This window comes from Schistocerca cancellata, chromosome 4 (assembly GCF_023864275.1).
Source record: "Schistocerca cancellata isolate TAMUIC-IGC-003103 chromosome 4, iqSchCanc2.1, whole genome shotgun sequence".
Lineage (NCBI taxonomy): Eukaryota > Metazoa > Arthropoda > Insecta > Orthoptera > Acrididae > Schistocerca > Schistocerca cancellata.
The window spans coordinates 764,901,678-764,925,599 of record NC_064629.1 but is presented as its reverse complement, the minus strand read 5'-3'; the positions used below and the strand labels follow the sequence as shown (position 1 = coordinate 764,925,599).

At 40.8% G+C, this 23,922-nt stretch overlaps 1 protein-coding gene across 5 annotated transcripts in view; it reads left to right on the top strand.

Moving 5' to 3' along the window:
• LOC126184545 (uncharacterized) overlaps positions 1–23,922 on the top strand; it is a 414,668-nt gene that overhangs the window by 338,908 nt on the left and 51,838 nt on the right. For all 5 annotated transcript variants that reach the window (XM_049926963.1, XM_049926962.1, XM_049926961.1 and 2 more), the window contains one exon: positions 7,458–7,514. In XM_049926963.1, the coding sequence (XP_049782920.1) occupies positions 7,458–7,514 (57 nt within the window). The remainder of the gene's footprint in view (positions 1–7,457; positions 7,515–23,922) is intronic.

Below are 23,922 nucleotides of genomic sequence, written 5' to 3'. Positions count from 1 at the left end.
GCTCTGGCCTGCCCTGTCCACTATCACCAAGCATTCAGCACTGCAAAGTCACTGCTGGATTGCAGTTTAGTCTTGTTTTACTGACCCTGTCAATACATTGCAGTATAATGATCATCAGAGTAGACTAATTTGGAGCAGTCTGTCGAACTGGCATGTGACGTCCTGATTTAAGAACAATTTTGTTTGCAACAGGAAACAAGCTAACATGTTCTTTAACACTGGGCAGTGATTGCTGGGGATGGCTACAGCTACAAAATGCAAAACCAAAATTGTAAATATCTTCAGAGCCACAGGAGAAAATGCAGCTGATAACTTTTAGGAGAGGGACCCTGTATAAAGATAACTAAATTACTACACAGCTCTCCAGCTTCATATAGCACAAATAAGAAAAGCTATAGGCAGATATCAAGGTCTTTTCTGTAGTTTAAATACAATATTATGAAAAAGGCAGATAGCTACTCACCATAAAGAGGAGATGTTGAGTCACAGACAGGTGCAACAAATAGATTGGTTTACATGTAAGCTTTTGGTCAAAAGTCCTTCTTCTAAAGTAGAAAACATGCATACAAGCACAATTCATTGTTTCTGGCTGCTGCGATCAGTATGTGTAGTAATTGCACCTGATGGGAGAAGCAATCTCGTGTGGGTGGTGGAGGTAAGGAGGAGGCACATGAGTTGCGAGGGGGAGGGTTAGGGATAGCATGTCGGGAATGGGGCAAAGTGTAGTGCTACTTGTGGTAGTGTGCAAGGATGTGGTGGTGTGCGTGATAGGGCTGCTAGGTGCTGTCATGAGGTTTGAAGGTTTGAGGGGGGGGGGGGGGGGGAGATATGGGTGCTGAAAAGGAGAGAAGTAGAGAAGAGAAAAAGGACCATTGCATTCATTGGTGGAATAGAAGACTGTGTTGTGCTGGAGGGGGAGCAAGGAATGCGATAGGCAGGTGCAGGATATGGACTAGTGGAAGTTAAGACGAGGGGGGATATGAGAATGTAGGATTTATTACAGGGAGAGTTCCCACATGCACAAGTCAGAAAAGCTGGTTTTGGTAGGAAGGATCCAGTTGGTGCAGGCTGTGAAGCAATCACTGAAGTGAGGCACATTGTGCAGGACAGCATTTTCAGTAACTGGGTGAACCAGCTATGGCTTTGCCACAGTTTGTTGGCAGCCATTCATGCAGACAGCTAGCTTTCTATGTGAGCCTGACAGCTAACAAGATGTCTTTCCTCATGCATGGCCACTGAAAAACTGCCAGAGAGACAGCTGACCACCCAGTTGCTGAACATGCTGCCCAACATGATGTGCATACTTCAGTGACTGCTTCACAGTATGTGTCACCTGGATCCTTCCTACCAACATCAACCTTTCTCACCTGTGTAATTGGAAACACTCCCTGCAATATGTCCTACACTCCCATAACCCACCTGCCCTAAACCCTTTGCCTTACGATTTAAGTTCTGTTAGCATGAGCCGTAAGTGGCTGCAAGGTACAGATGTGCCTTAAGATTCCTGGCACTTATACATGCCAAGACTGCGGTGCACTACGCCTGGCGGCATCCAAAGTCATGCAGACGCCCTCGAGATTTGTAAGTACGTGTGTGAGATACCAGTAACATGACATTTCTACAGGTATCATAAATAATGACGATTAGTTGCCTATTGGAAATGAAATGTTCATTGTCTCAAACGCAATGATATATTCACAAAAGTTTTATTTCCCTTTATAAGCAAACATACATTGATGAAATTTATCTTAATAATAATATTTACAACAATGGAATGATCTAAGACTGTATAATATTTTGTTCAAAACATTCTGGGACCTGTTACATTAGTACGTTGGCAAACATATTTTAAGACGCAACGTCTTCACAATGACATGTACACGAATTTAATAGTCTTCGATTGTATGATATCGCTCAAAACAATCTGGCACATGTAATGCAACCCTGCACTTTTTGCATTCCCATGGAGTTTTGCTGCGTCGTTGATGCTTTCTGCACACTACACAAGCTCTCACAGGATTTACTTTTGATGGTGTTGGATCAATATGTTTGGGAAAATGTGTCCAATGTTGTGCATGCAGTCTTTGTGGTATATCGCCTGATGCTAATCGTCCCTTCCGGTTATATTCCGGTAAAGGTGTAGCTTTCAACAATGATTCTGCAATCTGAATCCTATATTCTGCATAGCTCTGTCGTTTGCCACAGTGTATTTTGTAATACAGAATATATGTGTCAAATAAAGCAACATCAAATATGTAAAAGAATATCTTGGAGTATCCTTTCATACATTTTCTCATCGCAGGGAAGCATGCGAGCATCTGATCTTGGCATTCAATTCCAATCATGCCTCTATTGTATTTGATGACACATTTCGGTTTCCACGATGCATTGCGGAAAGGTGTGTCTGTGGCAGTCATTTCTGCTGTTGAATGTTTTGTGGAAAGCATGTAAACATCTCATTTATCTTTCCATTTTAATGCCAATATTCCATTACAACTCCTCACTGTATATTCTCCCTTCTTTAATCTTGCCTCCAGGAAGTCTGTGAGCATATTTTTTCTGTTTGAATGCACTGTTCCAATCACATTAGTTTTATTGGTGAGGAGAGTTTTGAAAGTTTCGGTGAAGAAAACCAGTATGCCCTTTGTGTAATAGCGACTGTGATAGTTCTAGAACCACACTTTCAAAGGCACTATCACTAGCATCATGTTTGTCACTGCCCATGTATATCTTAAAATCATAGCAGTATCCTGAACTTGACTCACACAATTTATAAATTTTAATACCAAACCTCGCTCTTTTTGACAGGTTAAATTGTTTGGAGGATAAGCGCCCCTTAAATTTCATTAATGATTCATCAATGGCAATATTCTCTTGCATTGTGTACACTTCCTGAAATTTTTGACTGAATGTATCTATGACTGGCCTTAGTTTGTACAGCTTATCTGTGTTGTTGGCTAAACTGTTATTTGCTAGATGCAGAAATCTACTTACGGGCAGAAATCTCCTGAATAGCATCGTCTTCCCAAGTATTGGCATTTCTATAACGGCCTTCCTAGACTAATACATCTGAATCAATGGTTTCCTTACTTCAGCCATGATTATACATGGCGCAATGTATATTTTTATTTCATTACAGCCAATAGGAGACCACGTTTGGTCTATTTTTCGTCTCTTCTGTTTATTGTTGAGTACGTCTTGTGCATATCTATTCGTCTCAGTTACGATGTTTCCCAAAATGTACTATTAAATATTACATAGAATACGTCTAATTCTCTTATGCTTGTACTCGCGTGCTGTTAAGCTGCTTCCTTTATTCCAGGAATTTCTGTATATGTCCAGATTGTTGGTTCATTGTCTTCCTTTTGCCACATCCACGACTCAGATTGTTGCTGGTAGGTTTGCTCTTCTTAGTATCATCTTCAATCACCAGCCACTTACACCGTTTTTGTACAGGAGGTAAAACATTGCTACCACTGTCAATGTTGCTGTCAAAATATCCTGCAAAATCATTGTTGGCTATGCCACCACATGTCTCCCTTTCCTCGTGAACACGTTTACTACACATCGGGAACATTTTGAAAGTATTTTTGTAATGGCAGCAGGTCAGAATGCAGCGAAGAACACTTCGTGTATGATGCATGTACTCGATAAGCTCCGCAATGGGTCAGAGATGTACTGTTTACATTTGGCGCAGCTGACCGACGACGTCTCTCACACGACATGTGCTTGTTTGGCGCGGTAAGCGTACAATGTCTCTGATACGTCTAGTTGATGTTTGGCCAGGTCGGCACGTTACGTCTCTCACACGACATTGTAAGCTGAGGGGTTAACCTATGCTAGCCCTGTCCTCTACCTACCTACCCTGTTCCCTGCTACCCCCTCCAGCACAATACAGCCTTCTATTCAGCCAGTACACCCAGTAGTCCTTTCTCCCTTCTCTACCCCTCTTCTTTCCTGACCCCCCCCCCCACCCCGCCCCCGCCCCCCCCCCCCCGAATCCCTGTCCCCAACCTCGTGACAACACATAGCAACCCTTGTCCCATGCCGCCTCCTTACCCCACCATCCACACCAGATTGCTGCTCCAATCAGCCACTGCTATGACAGTTTAGTTCAACCACAGCAGCTAGAGACAGCAATCGTGTGTGTGAGTAGTGCTTATTTGTGTGTGTGTGTGTGTGTGTGTGTGTGTGTGTGTGTGTGTGTGTGTCTTCGTCTTCTTCTTCAGAAGAAGGCAAAAGCCTCTAAACATATAGTCTTTCTTTCTTTCTTTCTTTCTTTTTTTTTTCCCATGACTGAACACTGAACATCTCCTCTTCATGGTGAATAGCAATCTATACTTATTGTAGTATTGTTGTTATTCCATCCTGGACTTTCTCTTGTTTTCTTCCATATAGTTTATAATACCACTTATTACTACCAGTAAATCTTTGAAAGGACCATTGTAGGCACCTGCGGGACATGTTGATACAACATGAACAATTGTATGTTATTCAGCACCACAGTCGCTGCAGGGTGATGAAGATTTGCTCCACTTTTGTAGAGTAGTACAAACTGTCCAGACTGATTAAAACCATGGGGTTTCTCCTGAGTGCAGGGCAGTTTCAGCTGTGGACTTCATTTTCAGTGAGAATCTTGGCTGCAATAACAGTAGAATGTATCGATCTTAATCTTTTTCACTCCATGGAGAATAGATAATTCAGTATTGGAAGTTCTGGGTTATCAACAATCTACTGGTATTCATGTACCAGCACATTCTTTCATCTGATATCAGGGGATGGACTATGACTCAGGACAGGTAACCAGTATATGGTAGCTGATCGTATTGACCCATTAACAGTGCACATGGATTCTTTAAGTTGTACATCTATCTTTTTTCACATGTGGGCTATTGATCCTGACAGACAAACAGAATACTACTGTTGAGTATACCAATCCGAGTGCCAATACTCAAAGAGAGACTGCTGATGTTCCCTAACTAGTACCACAGAGCTTGTGGACAATGTTATTTCTGTTTCTATACCAGAGAAGGAAAGATGCTACTCACCATATAGCAGAGATGCTGAGTCGCGATAGGCACAATAAAAAGATTCACACAATTAAAGCTTTCAGCAATTAAGACCTTTGTCAGCAGTAGACACACACACACACACACACACACACACACACACACACACACACACACCCACACACACACACACACACAAACGCAATGTGCACACATGACTACAGTCTCAGAGAGCTGAGACCACACTGCAAACAGCAGCACCAGTGCATGATGGGAGTGGCGACTGGGTGGGGCTAAGGAGGAGGCTGGGGTGGGAAGGGGAGGGGGAGGGATAGTATGGTGGGAGTGGTGGACAGTCAAGTGTTGCAGTTTAGACAGAAGGCAGGAGAGAAAGTGTGGAGGGGGGGGGGGGTAAGTAACGGAAAGGAAAATGGGAGCAGGGAGGGGGCTGGATGGGTGAGGACAGTGACTAATAAAGGTTGAGGCCCTAATAAAGGTTGAGGCCAGGAGGGTTACGGGAATGTAGGATGTATTGCAGGGAAAGTTCCCACCTGCGCAGTTCAGAAAAGCTGGTGTTGGTGGGAAGGATCCATACGGCACAGGCTGTGAAGCAGTCATTAAGATGAGGGATATCATGTTTGGCAGCGTGTTCAGGAACAGGGTGGTCCACTTGTTTCTTGGCCACAGTTCGTTGGTGGCCGTTCATGCCGACACACAGCTTGTTGGTTGTCATTCGTACATAGAATGCAGCACATAGGTTGCAGCTTAGCTTGTAAATCACATGACTGGTTTCACAGGTAGCTCTGCCTTTGATGGGATAGGGCCACTGCTCCCAATCCCTTACCTCATGGCTCATACCCCTGTAATAGACCTAGTTGCAAGACCTGTCCCATAAATCCTCCTACCACCACCTACTCCAGTCCGGTCACTAACATCACCTATCCCATCAAAGGCAGGGCTACCTGTGAAACCAGTCATGTGATTTACAAGCTACGCTGCAACCTATGTGCTGCATTCTATGTACGCATGACAACCAACAAGCTGTCTGTCCACATAAACAGCCACTGACAAACTGTGGCCAAGAAACAAGTGGACCACCCTGTTACTGAACACACTGCCAAACATGGTATCTCTCATCTTAATGACCGCTTCACAGCCTGTGCCATATGGATCCTTCCCACTGACACCAGCTTTTCTGAATTGCGCAGGTGGGAACTTTCCCTGCAATACATCCTACGTTCCCGTAACCCTCCTGGCCTCAACCTTTGTTAGTCACTATCCTCACCCATCCAGCCCCCTCGCTGCTCCCATTCCAGCACTACACAGCCGTCATTTCACCGCCACACCCAGTCTTTTAATTTCTTTTATTTCTCTCCTTTTCTCTCCTTTCCACTACTTACCCCCTCCTCCCTCCACACCTTCTCTCCTGCCCTCCCTCTAAACTGCAACACTTGACTGTCCGCCACTCCCACCATACTATCCCTCCCCCTCCCCACCCAGTCGCCACTCCCATCATGCACTGGTGCTGCTGTTCGCAGTGTGGTCTCAGCTCTCTGAGACTGCAATCATGTGTGCAAGTTGCGTGCGTGCATACGTGCGTGTCAACTGCTGACAAAGGCCTTAATGGCCGAAAGCTTTAATTGTGTGAATCTTTTTATTGTGCCTATCACGACTCAGCATCTCCGCTATATGGTGAGTAGCATCTTTCCTTCTCTGGTATTGTTACATTCCATCCTGGATTTTCCATTGTTTTATTTTTGTTTCTGAGATTTTTAGATGTTTGTGTCATCGGCTCCTTAAAACAAAGTGTCCTGTCTAATATTTTTCCAAGGTATTTTGGACGCTTGTTATGATGTATATCTCCCTCAAAACAGACATCAATGGCTCTGTGTGCCAATCTATTGGACGGATGAAAAAATGAAACTTGCATTGTATTTGAGTTAGGCTGTAACCTGCATTTATGGAAGTATAGGCTTAAGATGTCGAGATTAGAAGTTAGGATTTCTTCAGTTTCAAAGGTTTTGTGTTTGGTAGCTATTGCCCACTAATCTGCATAGCCAACCTTTCTAGACTGTTGGAAGAATATTGGATATACACAGATTTTGCAAATGTTCACATGTATGCTTTGAAAAAAGACATTATGGTATCAGTATGGGTTTTATTGAGTTTAACATCACATTAATCGTGGAATATTTCATTTTGGTCTCTAAACCTGAATGTATCTTTGAAGTCATCACTACAACAGGGTGTGATGGTTATGGACTGAATCAGGCCCTGGTAACCTCCATATTAATTGAGAAAGTTAAGAGTACTAACACTTGTTTGTTGTGAGGAGGATTAACGCATGTATTTCATTATCACTAATCTCTCCTTCTTTTTTCACTCAATTGTTCTCTGTTGCAATATTCATATCATGTATATTCACATTGATATTATTTTCTATTTCAGGACCACGTGCTGAAAGCTATGAGCCTTTTGGTGGACTGGAAAAATGCTGGTCCAGGAGTAAGTTATTAGTCTGCTATATCTGAGAAGAAAGAACAAAGTGGGCAGAATGCATTGCTTGTTGACTTCATGAAGACTTACAGTGTGGTGGCTGACTGGACTGGTTGTGTCAATAGATGATGTATGACTTAAGACTTATATTCACTTGTTTCTGGTCACTACCAATAATAGCTTTCAATAATGTGTGTGAAGAATTTCTCCACTGAGCATATCAACAAATTTAATCCATTTCAAATTCATTTACATATAACACTTCTGTGATCTCTGAACTCCATATGTTAAGTCATCTTTTGTTTGAGTATGTAGATGCACTAAACTCATTGTTGTCTGATAACTATGGTTGTCTAGGTTGTCTGCACTGATAAAGTTATTTAGTACCAATAGAGAAGATATGAACTGGCTAATCCCATCAGTCACCACACTGTAACTGTTTGTAAAGTGAACAAGTAATAAACTGCAGAATTAGGCTTAGAAGAAACATTCGGACATTAATCATTTCATAAAAGATTGTAAATTATAACTGCAGCCAGAACTGGTTTACATTCAGATTTGGAATGAGAGAGGTGAAAAGTTAATAATCGAGGAAAGTTAAAATGTAGTGTTGCAGTAGTGATTGAGAAATCAACCTTGAGAAGAAGATTGGCGAAATGGTGTATGCTATTTATTTTATAAAAAGCCTGTAAAGTAGCAAGTGAAACTTGATTTAGGATACAGGCAGTAAATTTGCAAGTTAAACTGGACGCATCTATGTTTAAAGTTAAGCCCCAGAATACTTTGGTAACACAGTGAAGATAGTACCATCTTCCTTGAGTTTTCCTGTTACGCCAACATGGCATGTAGCTTTTTGGAGTAACCTTAGCAGCTAGGATATTATAGTGTTAGCCAGTCAAACATTTAGTATTAACTACACATTTTGGTGATTACATCACAAACAACAACAACAATAGTTGTAAGAACCTCTTACATTACTGATCTTTTTGTGGTGAATTGGAGATATGTTTCAGCAGCAAGTGCTAAAGGTTATTTTGCTTGATGCACATGTACTCTGATTTAAAAAATGACCTTTTTCACTTTCAAGAATCGATGCAATACTATGGTTGCTTGTATGGAAGCATAACATAATATGAGAGAAGTGTATGTACATATAGTGCTATGTTGAAATGTGTATAGTGCTTGAATTGGAACAATAACTTCACCAACAGAAAATAAATAAGCTCACACGTAGTACGACATGCCTCTGAAGAGGCTTCTTAATAAATCCGAACAAATAATGGGTGGAAAAATATAGACTGCATTTTTGCAGTTGGACACAGGATTGTAAATTTAGTTTTGGTAGTAACTGAGGACTTACAACTAGGTCAAACATAACTGTGTTTTATTTTTCCAATTACATATGACTTATCTCTTATATGTGCACAGTTTTATCTATCTTCCTGACTTAAATATGGTAGAGGAAATTCATTAGTGGAAGTCATTAGTGGAATTCACAATGTTGATAACGGCTGCGATGTGGGATCTGAGTGGGGTACTGTCAAGTGGGGGGTGCCCCAGGGATCAGTGTTGGGGCCGCTCCTGTTCCTTATTTTTATAAATGATATGCCCTATAGTATTATGGGTAACTCTAAAATATTTCTGTTTGCTGATGACACTAGCTTGGTAGTAAAGGATGTTGTGTGCAACACTGACTCGGTTTCAAGTAGTGCAGTACATGACCTCAGTTCATGGCTTGTAAAAAATAAACTAACATTAAATCACAGTAAGACTCAGTTTTTACAGTTTCTAACACACAATTCAACAAAACCCAATGTTTTAATCTCACAGAACGGGCATATGATGAGTGAAACTGAACAGTTCAAATTCTTAGGTGTTCAGATAGATAGTAAGCTGTTGTGGAAAGCCCACGTTCAGAATCTTGTTCAAAGACTTAATACTGCCATTTTCACTATTCGAACGGTATCGAAAGTGAGTGATACTTCGACACGTAAATTAGTCTACTTTGCATATTTTCATTCACTTATGTCGTATGGTATTATGTTTTGGGGTAATTCTTCCCATTCTAGAAGGATATTTTTGGCTCAGAAACGGGCGGTTGGGGCAATAAGTGGTGTGAGTTCACGAACCTCTTGTCGACCTCTGTTCACAAGTCTGGGTATTTTGACATTGGCGTCTCAATATGTATATTCCTTATTGTCGTTTCTTGTTACCAATATTAGTTTATTTCCAACAATAAGCAGCTTTCACTCGGTTAATACTCGGCAGAAATCAAACCTCCATTTGGATCGGACTTCCTTAACTCTTGTGCAAAAAGGTGTGCAGTATACTGCTGCATCCATTTTCAATAAGCTGCCACTCGAATTCAAAAATCTTAGCAGTAATCCACGCGCTTTCAAATCGAAACTGAAGACTTTCCTCATGGGTCACTCCTTCTACTCTGTCGAGGAGTTCCTTGAAAAATTAAGCTGATTCTCATTGTAATGCTGATAGTGTTTGCTTAAACTTATGGACTGATTTTCTTTCAGGTTTTATTTTTATCTGTTATTACTTTTATGTTGTAAGTTCATGTACTGACACGTTCCATGACCTTGGAGATTTTCTCCTCAATTTGGTCCTACGGAACTTGACATGTAAACAAATAAATAAATAAATGAGTAATGGGAGGGAGTAAAGGTAAAAACCTGCTGGATAGTTGAGTCACTGAGTCTCCTGTAGGCATTTTTCAAGATTGAGGCCGGGAGGATTGTGGAACTGAAAGATGTGTTGCAAGAACAACTTCTACCCATGTAATTCAGAGAAAGTAGTGTTTAGGGTGAGGGGGCAGGGGAAGGATCCAGATGGCATGGGCCATGGACAGTAAAAATTAATCTGATTTTATGACCAATTTTGGTGCTATTTTTTCAGATTTTGGCATTATTTTTAGGTGTTATTTACTAACATGTTGTTTCTGTTTTCAATTACTTCTTTTCATCCTATATAATCATTTTTCAATGTTATACTGGTAATAAAACTATACCTATCATTTACAGTATATTTTACACTACATACATCACAATTGTATTCAGTGCACTGACACGAGAAGAAAAAAGGAAAAAGAGAATTACATTGTACTTAATAATAAAGGAAAAAAATAACACTTTAAGACAAGTGGGTTTTCAGCCAAACACTGCAGACAGTGTTTCAAATGACTTATTGTCACGATTTCTGGGTTATCTTCCAAGAGGTTGTTCCACAGAGCTGTCAACACTTCATTGTAGGTAGGAAATAGCCTCTCACTGTCTGCATTGGAACAAGAAATCCAAATAGCCTTAGTGCCACAACTGCACACTGCTGATTATCAACTCCTATTGCCTGCACACATTTGACTATTTCATCATTTCCTGATTGCATGGGCATTTGCTTTTCAACAAAATTCAGAAGAGATTTATACCCTTTCATACTATCTATACAAGTGAGGCTAGTCATTCGAGGTACAGACTGGAAGATCTTTGCCATGAGGTTCAGCATTTTGTCCATTGGTTAAAACATGAATCAATGGCTTTGAAGACTGATTTCTTTGAATCTGTGTCCATGAGAGTTGACAACTTCATCTCAAGATTCAACCAAGTGCACTTCAATCCTTCCTTAACTTCTGCATTAAGCACATGCCTCTTCATATTTAAAAATTTTTTTTTTCATCACCAAAAACGCCTTTACCCACTATAGTGAAATAGTCTTCAAGCTGTTTTAACCTTGAAGTGGGATATTTCAAAGTCTCTAAGAAGATGATCATGTTAACTTAGACACCGACACGTTCTTTAAGGAATGTGCCCTTGCCAAGAATCCATTTCACTTCATCATCAAGTAGTGAATTCACACAATCAGTGCCTGCATTAGACAGCCCCTGCATGTCATTGCAGAAGAATATAGTTATTTCTTCAAAATATTCTTCCACCAAAGTGGCTGTAGAGAGCCATGAGTTCCCGAATTTTAAAACTGGAAAAGGTAAAAACTGCATCTCTCTTCTTTTTCTTCATAAACTGCGAATACAAATGTTTCCTCTTCTTGGTATTTAAGAAAGCACTCTCTAAATTACTTTTCTGTGTGTTTAACTTACTAAGTTCCTTTGAAAAAACATTTGTAGTCTGATTCAGATTGTGTGTCCAGCACTCAGCATTTTTGAATAATCACCTATGATAGTTTTCACACATTTGTTCATATGTTTTGCACATTCATTCACTACTGCTTTCATAGCATTGTTCTGTTTATTGTACTTCTGAAGAGCACCCAGAAGTGCACAAACACATTGCGTTGAAACACTTAAACAATTCTCAACAACACAGCAAAAATACAATAGCCTCTTCTGTCAGTGTGCTCCCTGCCACCGTTGGATAAGCAGCTGCAGCAGCAAGTCGTATACTTCTAGCTCACTCATTTGTTACATAGTTTAATTCTTAATTTCTTTGCGTGTTTTTGGTACTTGCATTGTTTAATTCATAAATTTCAGGCGTATCATAGTATTTGAGAGTTGCAGCATCGCGTTTTAGTACCTGAATAGTGTAAATTCGCGTAGTCGTGTGTCTTCTGTTTTTGTTTTGAACGGCCAGTGTCGGTTGGTCACAGTCAGTGTGCTCCCTGCCGCCGTTGGATAAGCAGCGAGTCGTATACTCCTAGCTCACTCATTTGTTACATAGTTTAATTCTTAATTTCTTTGCGTGTTTTTGGTACTTGCATTGTTTAATTCATAAATTTCGGGAGTATTATAGTATTTGAGAGTCGCAGCATCGCGTTTTAGTACCTGAATAGTGTAAATTCGCGTAGTCGTCTGTCTTCTGTTTTTGTGTTGAATGGCCAGTGTTGGTTAGTCACAGTCAGTGTGCTCCCTGCCGCCATTGGATAAGCAGCAAGTCGTATACTCCTAGCTCACTCATTTGTTACATAGTTTAATTCTTAATTTCTTTGCGTGTTTTTGGTACTTGCATTGTTTAATTCATAAATTTCAGGCGTATTATAGTATTTGAGAGTTGTAGCATCACGTTTTAGTACCTGAATAGTGTAAAATCGCGTAGTCTCCTTCCGCCGCCGAGCAGTGTGTCATCAGTGCACAAGTGGCAGCATTACTGCATTTACTAGGCAATCTTGTATTTTAATAACCGTTTAAATTTTGTGTCAATTTGTTTGCGCTCTCTGTAGATTAGTTGAGACGTTCTTTGCACAACAGTTTTTAGCATGGGTAGGGACTGCAACTGCTGTGTTCGGATGCAGGCTGAGTTGGCATCCCTTCGCTCCCAGCTTCAGGCAGTGTTGGCTTCAGTCACACAGCTTGAGGCTGTTGCCAATGGTCATCACTGTGGGGGTCCGGATGGGGGTTTGTCGGGGACAGCCAGCTTGCCCCACGCATCCCCCGAATGGACTACGACTGTGGTTGCCCGGGATACTGCCCGCATTGAGGCTGATCCCTCACCTGTGGTAGAGTGGGAGGTCGTCTCAAGGTGTGGCAGGGGGCGAAAGACATTCCGGAGGGCTGAGCGGAAGGCCTCTCCAGTTTGTCTGATGAACTGGTTTCAGACTCTGTCTCAGGCTGATACTGATCTTCGGCCTGACATGGCTGCTTGTCCTGTTCCAGAGGTTGCCCCTCAGTCTGCAAGATCCGGGCGGTCGCAGAGGGTGGGCTTACTGGTAGTTGGGAGCTCCAACGTCAGGCGCGTAATGGGGCCCCTTAGGGATATGGCAGCAAGCGAGGGGAAGAAAACCAAAGTGCACTCCGTGTGCATACCGGGGGGAGTCATTCCAGATGTGGAAAGGGTCCTTCCGGATGCCATGAAGGGTACAGGGTGCACCCATCTGCATGTGGTCGCTCATGTCGGCACCGATGATGTGTGTCGCTATGGATCGGAGGAAATCCTCTCTGGCTTCCAGCGGCTATCTGATTTGGTGAAGACTGCCAGTCTCGCTAGCGGGATGAAAGCAGAGCTCACCATCTGCAGCATCGTCGACAGGACTGACTGCGGACCTTTGGTACAGAGCCGAGTGGAGGGTCTGAATCAGAGGCTGAGACGGTTCTGCGACTGTGTGGGCTGCAGATTCCTCGACTTGCGTCATAGGGTGGTGGGGTTTCGGGTTCCGCTGGATAGGTCAGGAGTCCACTACATGCAACAAGCGGCTACACGGGTAGCAGGGGTTGTGTGGCGTGGGCTGGGCGGTTTTTTAGGTTAGATGGCCTTGGGCAAGTACAGAAAGGGCAACAGCCTCAACGGGTGCGGGGCAAAGTCAGGACATGCGGGGACCAAGCAGCAATCGGTATTGTAATTGTAAACTGTCGAAGCTGCATTGGTAAAGTACCAGAACTTCAAGCGCTGATAGAAAGCACCGAAGCTGAAATCGTTATAGGTACAGAAAGCTGGCTGAAGCCAGAGATAAATTCTGCCGAAATTTTTACAAACGTACAGACGGTGTTTAGAAAGGATAGATTGCATGCAACCGGTGGTGGAGTGTTCGTTGCTGTTAGTAGTAGTTTATCCTGTAGTGAAGTAGAAGTGGATAGTTCCTGTGAATTATTATGGGTGGAGGTTACACTCAACAACCGAGCTAGGTTAATAATTGGCTCCTTTTACCGAACCCCCGACTCAGCAGCATTAGTGGCAGAGCAGCTGAGAGAAAATTTGGAATACATTTCACATAAATTTTCTCAGCATGTTATAGTCTTAGGTGGAGATTTCAATTTACCAGATATAGACTGGGACACTCAGATGTTTAGGACGGGTGGTAGGGACAGAGCATCGAGTGACATTATACTGAGTGCACTATCCGAAAATTACCTCGAGCAATTAAACAGAGAACCGACTCGTGGAGATAACATCTTGGACCTACTGGTAACAAACAGACCCGAACTTTTCGACTCTGTAAGCGCAGAACAGGGAATCAGTGATCATAAGGCCGTTGCAGCATCCCTGAATATGGAAGTTAATAGGAACATAAAGAAAGGTAGGAAGGTTTATCTGTTTAGCAAGAGTAATAGAAGGCAGATTTCAGACTACCTAACAGATCAAAACGAAAATTTCTGTTCCGACACTGACAATGTTGAGTGTTTATGGAAAAAGTTCAAGGCAATCGTAAAATGTGTTTTAGACAGGTACGTGCCGAGTAAAACTGTGAGGGACGGTAAAAACCCACCGTGGCACAACAACAAAGTTAGGAAATTACTGCGAAAGCACAGAGAGCTTCACTCCAAATTTAAACGCAGCCAAAACCTCTCAGACAAACAGAAGCTAAACGATGTCAAAGTTAGCGTAAGGAGGGCTATGTGTGAAGCGTTTAGTGAATTCGAAAGTAAAATACTAGGTACCGACTTGACAGAAAATCCTAGGAAGTTCTGGTCTTACGTTAAATCAGTAAGTGGCTCGAAACAGCATGTCCAGACACTCCGGGATGATGATGGCATTGAAACAGAGGATGACAAGCGTAAAGCTGAAATACTAAACACCTTTTTCCAAAGCTGTTTCACAGAGGAAGACCGCACTGCAGTTCCTTCTCTAAATCCTCACACAAACAAAAAAATGGCTGACATCGAAATAAGTGTCCAAGGAATAGAAAAGCAACTGGAATCACTCAACAGAGGAAAGTCCACTGGACCTGACGGGATACCAATTCGATTCTACACAGAGTACGCGAAAGAACTTGCCCCCCTTCTAACAGCCGTGTACCGCAAGTCTCTAGAGGAACGGAAGGTTCCAAATGATTGGAAAAGAGCACAGGTAGTCCCAGTCTTCAAGAAGGGTCGTCGAGCAGATGCACAAAACTATAGACCTATATCTCTGACGTCGATCTGTTGTAGAATTTTAGAACACGTGTTTTGCTCGAGTATCATGTCGTTTTTGGAAACTCAGAATCTACTACGTAGGAATCAACATGGATTCCGGAAACAACGATCGTGTGAAACCCAACTCGCTTTATTTGTTCATGAGACCCAGAAAATATTAGATACAGGCTCCCAGGTAGATGCTATTTTTCTTGACTTCCGGAAGGCGTTCGATACAGTTCCGCACTGTCGCCTGATAAACAAAGTAAGAGCCTACGGAATATCAGACCAGCTGTGTGGCTGGATTGAAGAGTTTTTAGCAAACAGAACACAGCATGTTGTTATCAACGGAGAGACGTCTACAGACGTTAAAGTAACCTCTGGCGTGCCACAGGGGAGTGTTATGGGACCATTGCTTTTCACAATATATATAAATGACCTAGTAGATAGTGTCGGAAGTTCCATGCGGCTTTTCGCGGATGATGCTGTAGTATACAGAGAAGTTGCAGCATTAGAAAATTGTAGCGAAATGCAGGAAGATCTGCAGCAGATAGGCACTTGGTGCAGGGAGTGGCAACTGACCCTTAACATAGACAAATGTAATGTTTTGAGGATACATAGAAAGAAGGATCCTTTATTGTATGGTTATATGATAGCGGAACAAACACTGGTAGCAGTTACTTCTGTAAAATATCTGGGAGTATGCGTGCGGAACGATTTGAAGTGGAATGATCATATAAAATTAATTGTTGGTAAGGCGGGTACCAGGTTGAGATTCATTGGGAGAGTCCTTAGAAAATGTAGTCCATCAACAAAGGAGGTGGCTTACAAAACACTCGTTCGACCTATACTTGAGTATTGCTCATCAGTGTGGGATCCGTACCAGATCGGGTTGACGGAGGAGATAGAGAAGATCCAAAGAAGAGCGGCGCGTTTCGTCACAGGGTTATTTGGTAACCGTGATAGCGTTACGGAGATGTTTAACAAACTCAAGTGGCAGACTCTGCAAGAGAGGCGCTCTGCATCGCGGTGTAGCTTGCTCGCCAGGTTTCGAGAGGGTGCGTTTCTGTATGAGGTATCGAATATATTGCTTCCCCCTACTTATACCTCCCGAGGAGATCACAAATGTAAAGTTAGAGAGATTCGAGCGCACACAGAGGCTTTCAGACAGTCGTTCTTCCCGTGAACAATACGTGACTGGAACAGGAAAGGGAGGTAATGACAGTGGCACGTAAAGTGCCCTCCACCACACACCGTTGGGTGGCTTGCGGAGTATAAATGTAGATGTAGATGTAGATCAACTAATATAACAGCATTTTCCCCTACAAACTGATCCAGTACATCAATTTTTTCATCATTTTTGTATTGAAGGCTTGATACACATTGTTTTTACATGTGGGATGTTAACAGTACCCAAAAAGAAACAATTACACTATCAGTTATATGATTTTTAAAAATAATTTTATACTGTACTAGAGAAAAACATATATTATTTTATTAAATAATAAGTTTTAACTTGGAATACAGTCCTGAAATAGAACTTGCTTAATGACAGGCACAAATTAAATAAATTGCAAGAAAAAGAAATAATACCTAAAACAACATATTGAATGTATTCACAAACATTATCAGGTATTAACATTTGGAAAAAGTATGGCACAGTTAACAAAATTAAAAAGGATATGGCAATACGGCTATTGAAATAACCAAAATTTTGTCAGCAAGCAATGAATATTTTGACTGTCTACTGCATTGTTCTAATCTGGAGTCAGTAATTACAAATTACAGCAGCAGCCCCCATAGTCACCAAATTCCAGGAACTGCATATGAGATAGTTTTCACCTGATACAGGTAACCTGGAAAACTGAGACCATATGAATAGGATAGAAAGAGCTGTTAATAATCCCAGTATGTACAATAGGAAACAGGAAAGACTTCAGAAACTATAGGGGAATATCATTAGTTAACACAACCTTTAAGATTTTATCGTATTTATTGGTAAACCACTTGAAACCATACTCAGAGAGTGTAATAGAGGATTATCTAAATGGCTTTCATAGAAATAAATCCACTGCTGACAATATCTAGTAAACAAACAATAAATTGAAATTTATAGGAATGTAAACAAAAAAGCTTATGACACCATTCACAGGAAAAGCCTTTGAAAAGTAATATGGAATTTGAATTTCAAATTAAACTTACAGGGTGTCTGGGTTAAACACATAATAGTATGAAATGTAAGAATTCAAAATGTTTCTTTACACATCGGTGTGCGCATCATTAGTGGCTTAACAGACATCTAATATGTATTTCACTTCTCTCCAAGAGTTTTGCAGCATTGCAAGTGTAACATTTGTGGTAGCTGCCTGAATGAAATGGTGCAGATCTGGTAGATCATGATCTGATATCTGATACACTTGATTCTTGATAAACCCCTACAAAAAAAAAAAGACATGGTGTGACATTTTGCTAAAAGATTGCTTCAGAAGGAAGTTGTTGCACAGCATACAGCTAAAACATGTCTATGTACATTGTTGCATTAACTGTAGGCTCAGTGAAGAAGAATGGGCATATAACCCTGCCCTTCAACAATCCAAACCATGCAGTCACTTTTGGAGAGTCACGTTAGCACTGTCACTATGTGGGGGAATTCAATTCCCCATATTTGCAGTTACGCATGTTCGTGTGTTTACTGTGCCAGAAGTGTGGAATGTAGCCTCATCTGAGAAACAGATGAAATTGGGGAATGTCTCATTCTCATCCATTTTTGCCATCATTGTCCCCACGAATGCCTTCCATCACTGTCTGTCCTCAGGCTTGATTTTGTGATGAAGCTGCAGTTTGTACATGCATAGGCACAACCTTTTATGGATGGCACTCTGTACTATTCAGTGAGGTAAACTATAACTGCCTACTTGCTGAAAGTTATAACTGCCTACTTGCTTGTTAGGTTGGCTCACGAGAGGTCTATTTGAAGAACATACAGATTAATTTAACTGTAATCTGTGGAACTGTGTGCTGGATGTTGTGCCCAGACATCAAAAGCAAACTCTGTTTCCCAAAGCTGCTTTTCCTGTTTCTTGATCATGATGTAAACAGGAACACCGTCAGTTGGTCAAATCCATAATCATGCTGCAAATGACAGTCTCTTGCTCCACGATGGAAAGCATACAGATCACCTTATACTGTAAAATCCACATGGCTACTGACATGTGTTTATATAAATGAAGCGGTTTTGCACATGCACACGTGGTACGAACTTCCACGAGCAAACAAAGAAGTTGCTTCAGAAGGAAGCTGTTGCACAGCATACAGCTAAAACATGTCTATGTACATTGTTGCATTAACTGTAGGCTCAGTGAAGAAGAATGGGCATATAACCCTGCCCTTCAACAATCCAAACCATGCAGTCACTTTTGGAGAGTCACGTTAGCACTGTCACTATGTGGGGAACTTGTAGAAGCAAACCACCAATAAATATCTCAATTATCTCTCAATTTATTACTTTTTATATTATGACATGTTTTACTCAGGTACCTCGTATAATAATATAAAATGTAATAGTAGATAACATTCCATTAGAAATACAAGTCACATCTGCAAAATACTAACATGAATTCTTTGCAGACAAATCGAAAACTGGTAGAAGCTGACCTTGGCGAAGATCAGTTTGGATTCCATAGAAATGTAGGAACATATGAGGCAAACTGACCCTGTGACTTATCTTAGAAAATAGTTTAAGGAAAGGTAAACCCACATTTCTAGCATTTGTAGACTGAGAGAAGGATTTTGACAATGTTGACTGAAATAACTCTCTTTTAAATTTGGAAGGTGGCAGGGCTCCAATACAGGGAGCAAAAGGCTATTTACAATTTGTATAGAAACCAGATGGCAGTTATAAGGGTCGAAGGGCATGAAAGGGAAGCAGTGGTTGGGAAGGGAGTAAGACAGGGTTGTAGCCTATCCCCAATGTTGTTCAATCTTTATATTGAACAAGCAGTAAAGGAAACAAAAAAAACAAAAATTTTGGAGTAGGAATGAAAATCCAGGGAGAAGAAATAAAAACCTGGAGGTTTGCCGATGACGTTGTAATTCTGTCAGAGACAGCAAATGACCTGGAAGAGCAGTTGGACAGTGTCTTGAAAGGAACATATAAGATGAACATCAACAAAAGCAAAATGAGGATAATGGAATGTAGTCAGTTTAAATCAGGTGATGTTGAGGGAATTAGATTAGGAAATGAGACACTTGTAGTAGATGAGTTTTGCTATTTGGGAAGCAAAATAACTGATGATGGTCAAAGTAGAGAAGATATAAAATGTAGAAAGTGTTGGGAAGTCTTTTCTGAATTTAGTATTGGAGGGCAGGTGGAGGGTAAAAATCGTAGAGGGAGACCGAGAGATGAATAAAATAAGCAGACTCAGAAGCGTGTAGGTTGCAGTAGTTTCAGAGATGAAGAGGCTTGCACAGAATAGAGTAGTATGGAGAGCTGCATCAAACCAGTCTCTGAACTGAAGACGACAACAACAACAACAACAACTTGAGACATAATTGAGATATTTATTGGCAGTTTGTGTCTACAAGTATTGTTCGCTTGTGGCAGTTGCTACCACAAGCACATGCATGTAATTTCTTTGTTCATGTAAATGAACATCAGTAGTCATGTGGACTCCACTGCCGAAGGTGCGTGCTTTATCTCGCAGAGCTAAAGTCTGTTACACCACTACAATGTCATTTTTGGCACAGGTATGGACTGCAACCAATTGACAATGTTCACACTTATTAACAATCAAGAAATGGGACAAGCAGCTTTGAGAAAGTGGAAGTTTGCTATCGATGTCAAGGCACCATGTCAAGCATGCAGTTGCAGAGGCTACTGTTGAATTAATCCATACGTTCTTCCAGCGGAACTCTTGTAAATCAATCTGATAAGCAAGTAGTCATTACAATTACCTGTTTCAACAGTATACATCATTTTCCATAAGAGGTTGCTATGATAAATGTTATGCCTGTAATGCTGCAAAACAGCTGGAGAGAAGTGGAATACAGTTAGATGTTTGTGTGTGTTACCATACTTGTAGAAATAGACCATCAGTAAGTGTCTCAAGTGATCACACTATATATTATTGTGTATTCAACCTGGACACCCTGTATGTTTAAGCTGGACACTGTATATAAATTTTTGTTTTGCTAAACAATATCATTTTAAAAATGAAGCTGGACTAAGTCAGGGAGATGATCTGTCCTGAGTTCTGTGTAATACTACCTTCGAGAGAGTTATGAGGAAACTGGGACAAGTACAGCTGGGATACCCCAAAGAAATAAAGTTAAGATGTTAGCATGTGCAGATTACATAGTGATCATCAGAAAAAATGAAATAAAGATTATACAGTTATTTGTGGAACTTGTAGAAGCAGCCTGAAAGTAAATGATCAGGAAACAAAATATATGATAGTTCCAAAACGTAGTGGTGAACAGAACCAGTAACATCTGATAATTGGACAACATAAATTCAAACATGATGAACAGTTCAAATTTCTGGTTGCAAGGATAAACAAACAAAATCATACACAACTAGATCTGAAAATAAGACTAAAATGCTAACAGAGCCTGTGACTCCATACAAAAAGTTACAGGATCTAAACTGCTGACAAGCAAAATTAAAATGAAGCTGTGTAACACAATAATCAGACCAATCCTAACTAATCGAACTAAAACAGAAAACCACCAGTTAGAAGTTTTTGAAAATAAAGTTATAGTAAAATCTTTTATCCATACTATGATAATGAATCACAAAACTGGAAGAGAAGATAAACCACAGAAATCCACTTGCTGTCATAACTAGCAACAGGAATAGCGTAATAAATTCCAAAAGATGACATTGGTTAGGTCATCTTATTATGAATATGAGAGAGCAGCAGTTGGTTTCAAGAATATCCAAGGAGAAGTAATTTGGTAAAAGATCAATGGAAAGACCCAGGAGTACAAGGCTAAACAAATTTAAAACAATGTGCAACAGGATGAGCATAAATAATTGGCAAGAAGTAGCACAACATAGGAGCATTTGGAAGCAATTGTGAGATCAGCACAAGTTCTTAACTTTATGTAGAAGTCAAGAACAACTAAAACTTTTAATAGTGTGAAGATCAGACTCCCCCCCCCCACACACACACACAAAAAACACTGCTCAGCTTCAATGGAATTGTTCATCCACTGCCGGATAGCTAAATTCTTCAATTTGTGGAGCAGAAAGTTGGCCTTCAAAGATGTTTTCACAGTCCTTTGAACCAGATATCCAAAATTGATTTCCTTCCTTTTTTGCATCTTCAGAGCTGCTGCGAATTAAAGACTGTCACTTTATTTGCAGTTTGGACTGCTTCATTTTTCTGCCCTTGTACTTCCCACTCTGCACATTCAAAATATTCGTTATGCATCCATGAATTTCAGTGTTTGCATGACAAAAGTCATGAATAGTGATACAAACATATACAGATGGTGGTAGTATTGCATACACAAGATATAAAAGGGCAGTGCATTGATAGGGCTGTCATTCGTACTCAGGTGATTCATGTGAAAAGGCTGCCGACATGATTCTGGCCACACGATGCGAGTTAACAGACTTTGAACACAGAATGGTAGTTGCAGCTAGATGCATGGAGAATTTCATTAAAAAAGTATTTGTGAATTCAATATTCTGAGATGTACAGTGCCAAGAGTGTGCTGAGAATACTACATTTCAGGCATTACCTCTCACCATAGACAACTCATTTTCCAAATGCCTTCACATAACAACTGTGAACAATGGCATTTGTGTGGAGTTGCCAGTGTTAACAGACAAGCAACAATGCGTGAAATAACCACAGGAATGATTGTGGAACATAAGACAAATGTATCCATTAGGACAGTATTACAAAATTTGGCATTAATGGTCTATGGCAGAAAATGACCGGCACAAGTGCCTTTAATAATAGCACATCATCACCTGCAGTGCCTCTCTTGGACTTGCGACCATATCAGTTGGACCCTAGATGACTGGAAAATTGTGGCCTGGTCAGATGAATCCCAGTTTCAGTTGGTAAGAGCTGATGCTAAGGTTCAAGTATGGCACATACCCCATGAAGCCGTGGACCCAGATTGTCAACAAGGCACTGTGCAAGCTGGTGGTGACTCCATAATGCCATGGGCTGTGCTTAGATGGAGTGGACTGGGTCCTTTAATCCAACTGAACTGATCACTGACTGGAAATGTTTATGTTTGGCTACTTGAAGTCCATTTGCAGCTATTAATGGTTTTCATGTTCCCAGACTATGATGGCCATGTTACCAGACCACAATTGGTTTGAAGAACATTCTGGACAATTTGAGCAAACGATTTGGTCACCCAGATCACCTGCCATGAATCCTATTGAACATTTGTGGATCATAATTGAGAGGTCAGTTTGTTCACAAAATCCTACACTGCCAACACTTTCGCAATTATGGATGGTTATAGACACAGCATAGCTCAGTATTTCTGCAAGGGAAGACTTGTTGAGTCCATGCTGCTATGCTGGGCAAAAGGAGGTCTGACATTCTATTGGGAGGTATCCCATGACTTTTGTCACCTCGGTGTGTATACTGCTATTGCAATATATATATGTAACTCCTTTTTAAAGGAAGAAAGCAAAACACTGATTTATCAGGAGTATAAGACCTTCCGGTTTCACATTCATCAGTAGGCAGTGCAGTTTCAGCACTTGCATGGTTCTGAATTACTTTAGCACAAGTGTTCCTCATTGAGTTTGATGTACAAAGAATGGAGATAGAATTTGTTATTGCCAGAGGTTTCATGAAAATTTTCGAGAAATCACAAGTGGTGCTACACTGCTGCAAACTTTTGAACATCTGTGTGAAATGGCTATGCAACTACATGCCCAAAAGATGTGCAGCAAGACAAATTGTAACTTGATAAATAATTGTAGAGATTTTTTTCTGAATGCAGGAATCTCTTCCAACAGCTTTTGAAAATGAGGTCCAGACAATTGTGACAGTATTAAATAACATTTTCATATGTTGGTACCCATTATAAGCTGAATTGACACAGTGACAGATATAAAGTTTGTTGTGCCTTTACTCATGTGATGAATGCTGAAATAATCCATCTAATCAAAACCGTAATCATGTAAAGGCTAGTTGAGATGACTATACTGGGTTGCAGCCAGCTGCGCTACTAGCCAATGTGCAGTATGGCTCACATGTGCACAATGCCTCGGTGAAACTAAACCATTTTGGGATGCTCCGACTTTGGTGACACTAAACTAGTAGTTACACACATTTTTGAGGGTATTTTCTGTGTCATTAGCATGTAAACAAACTTAAATATCAAGTGGGGAATGGAGGAAATTGTTCACTTTTCGATATCTGTGCTGTGCATAGGTGTTTGTGTGATTTTAACTATGTAGATCATAAAAACAAGCAGTGAAGTGTTGCTGTGCTTGAGGGCATCCTATGCAGTCTGAACTGCAGAGCTAAATTAGTTCACTTAGAAGTATGTACACAAGTGGATTATGAAAAATACAAGCAAGGAAAACATCTGCTGTCGAATGGCCCATGTCTAAAAGACTGAAATAGCATAGCTCTTGTTGACAGGTGGTGGTGG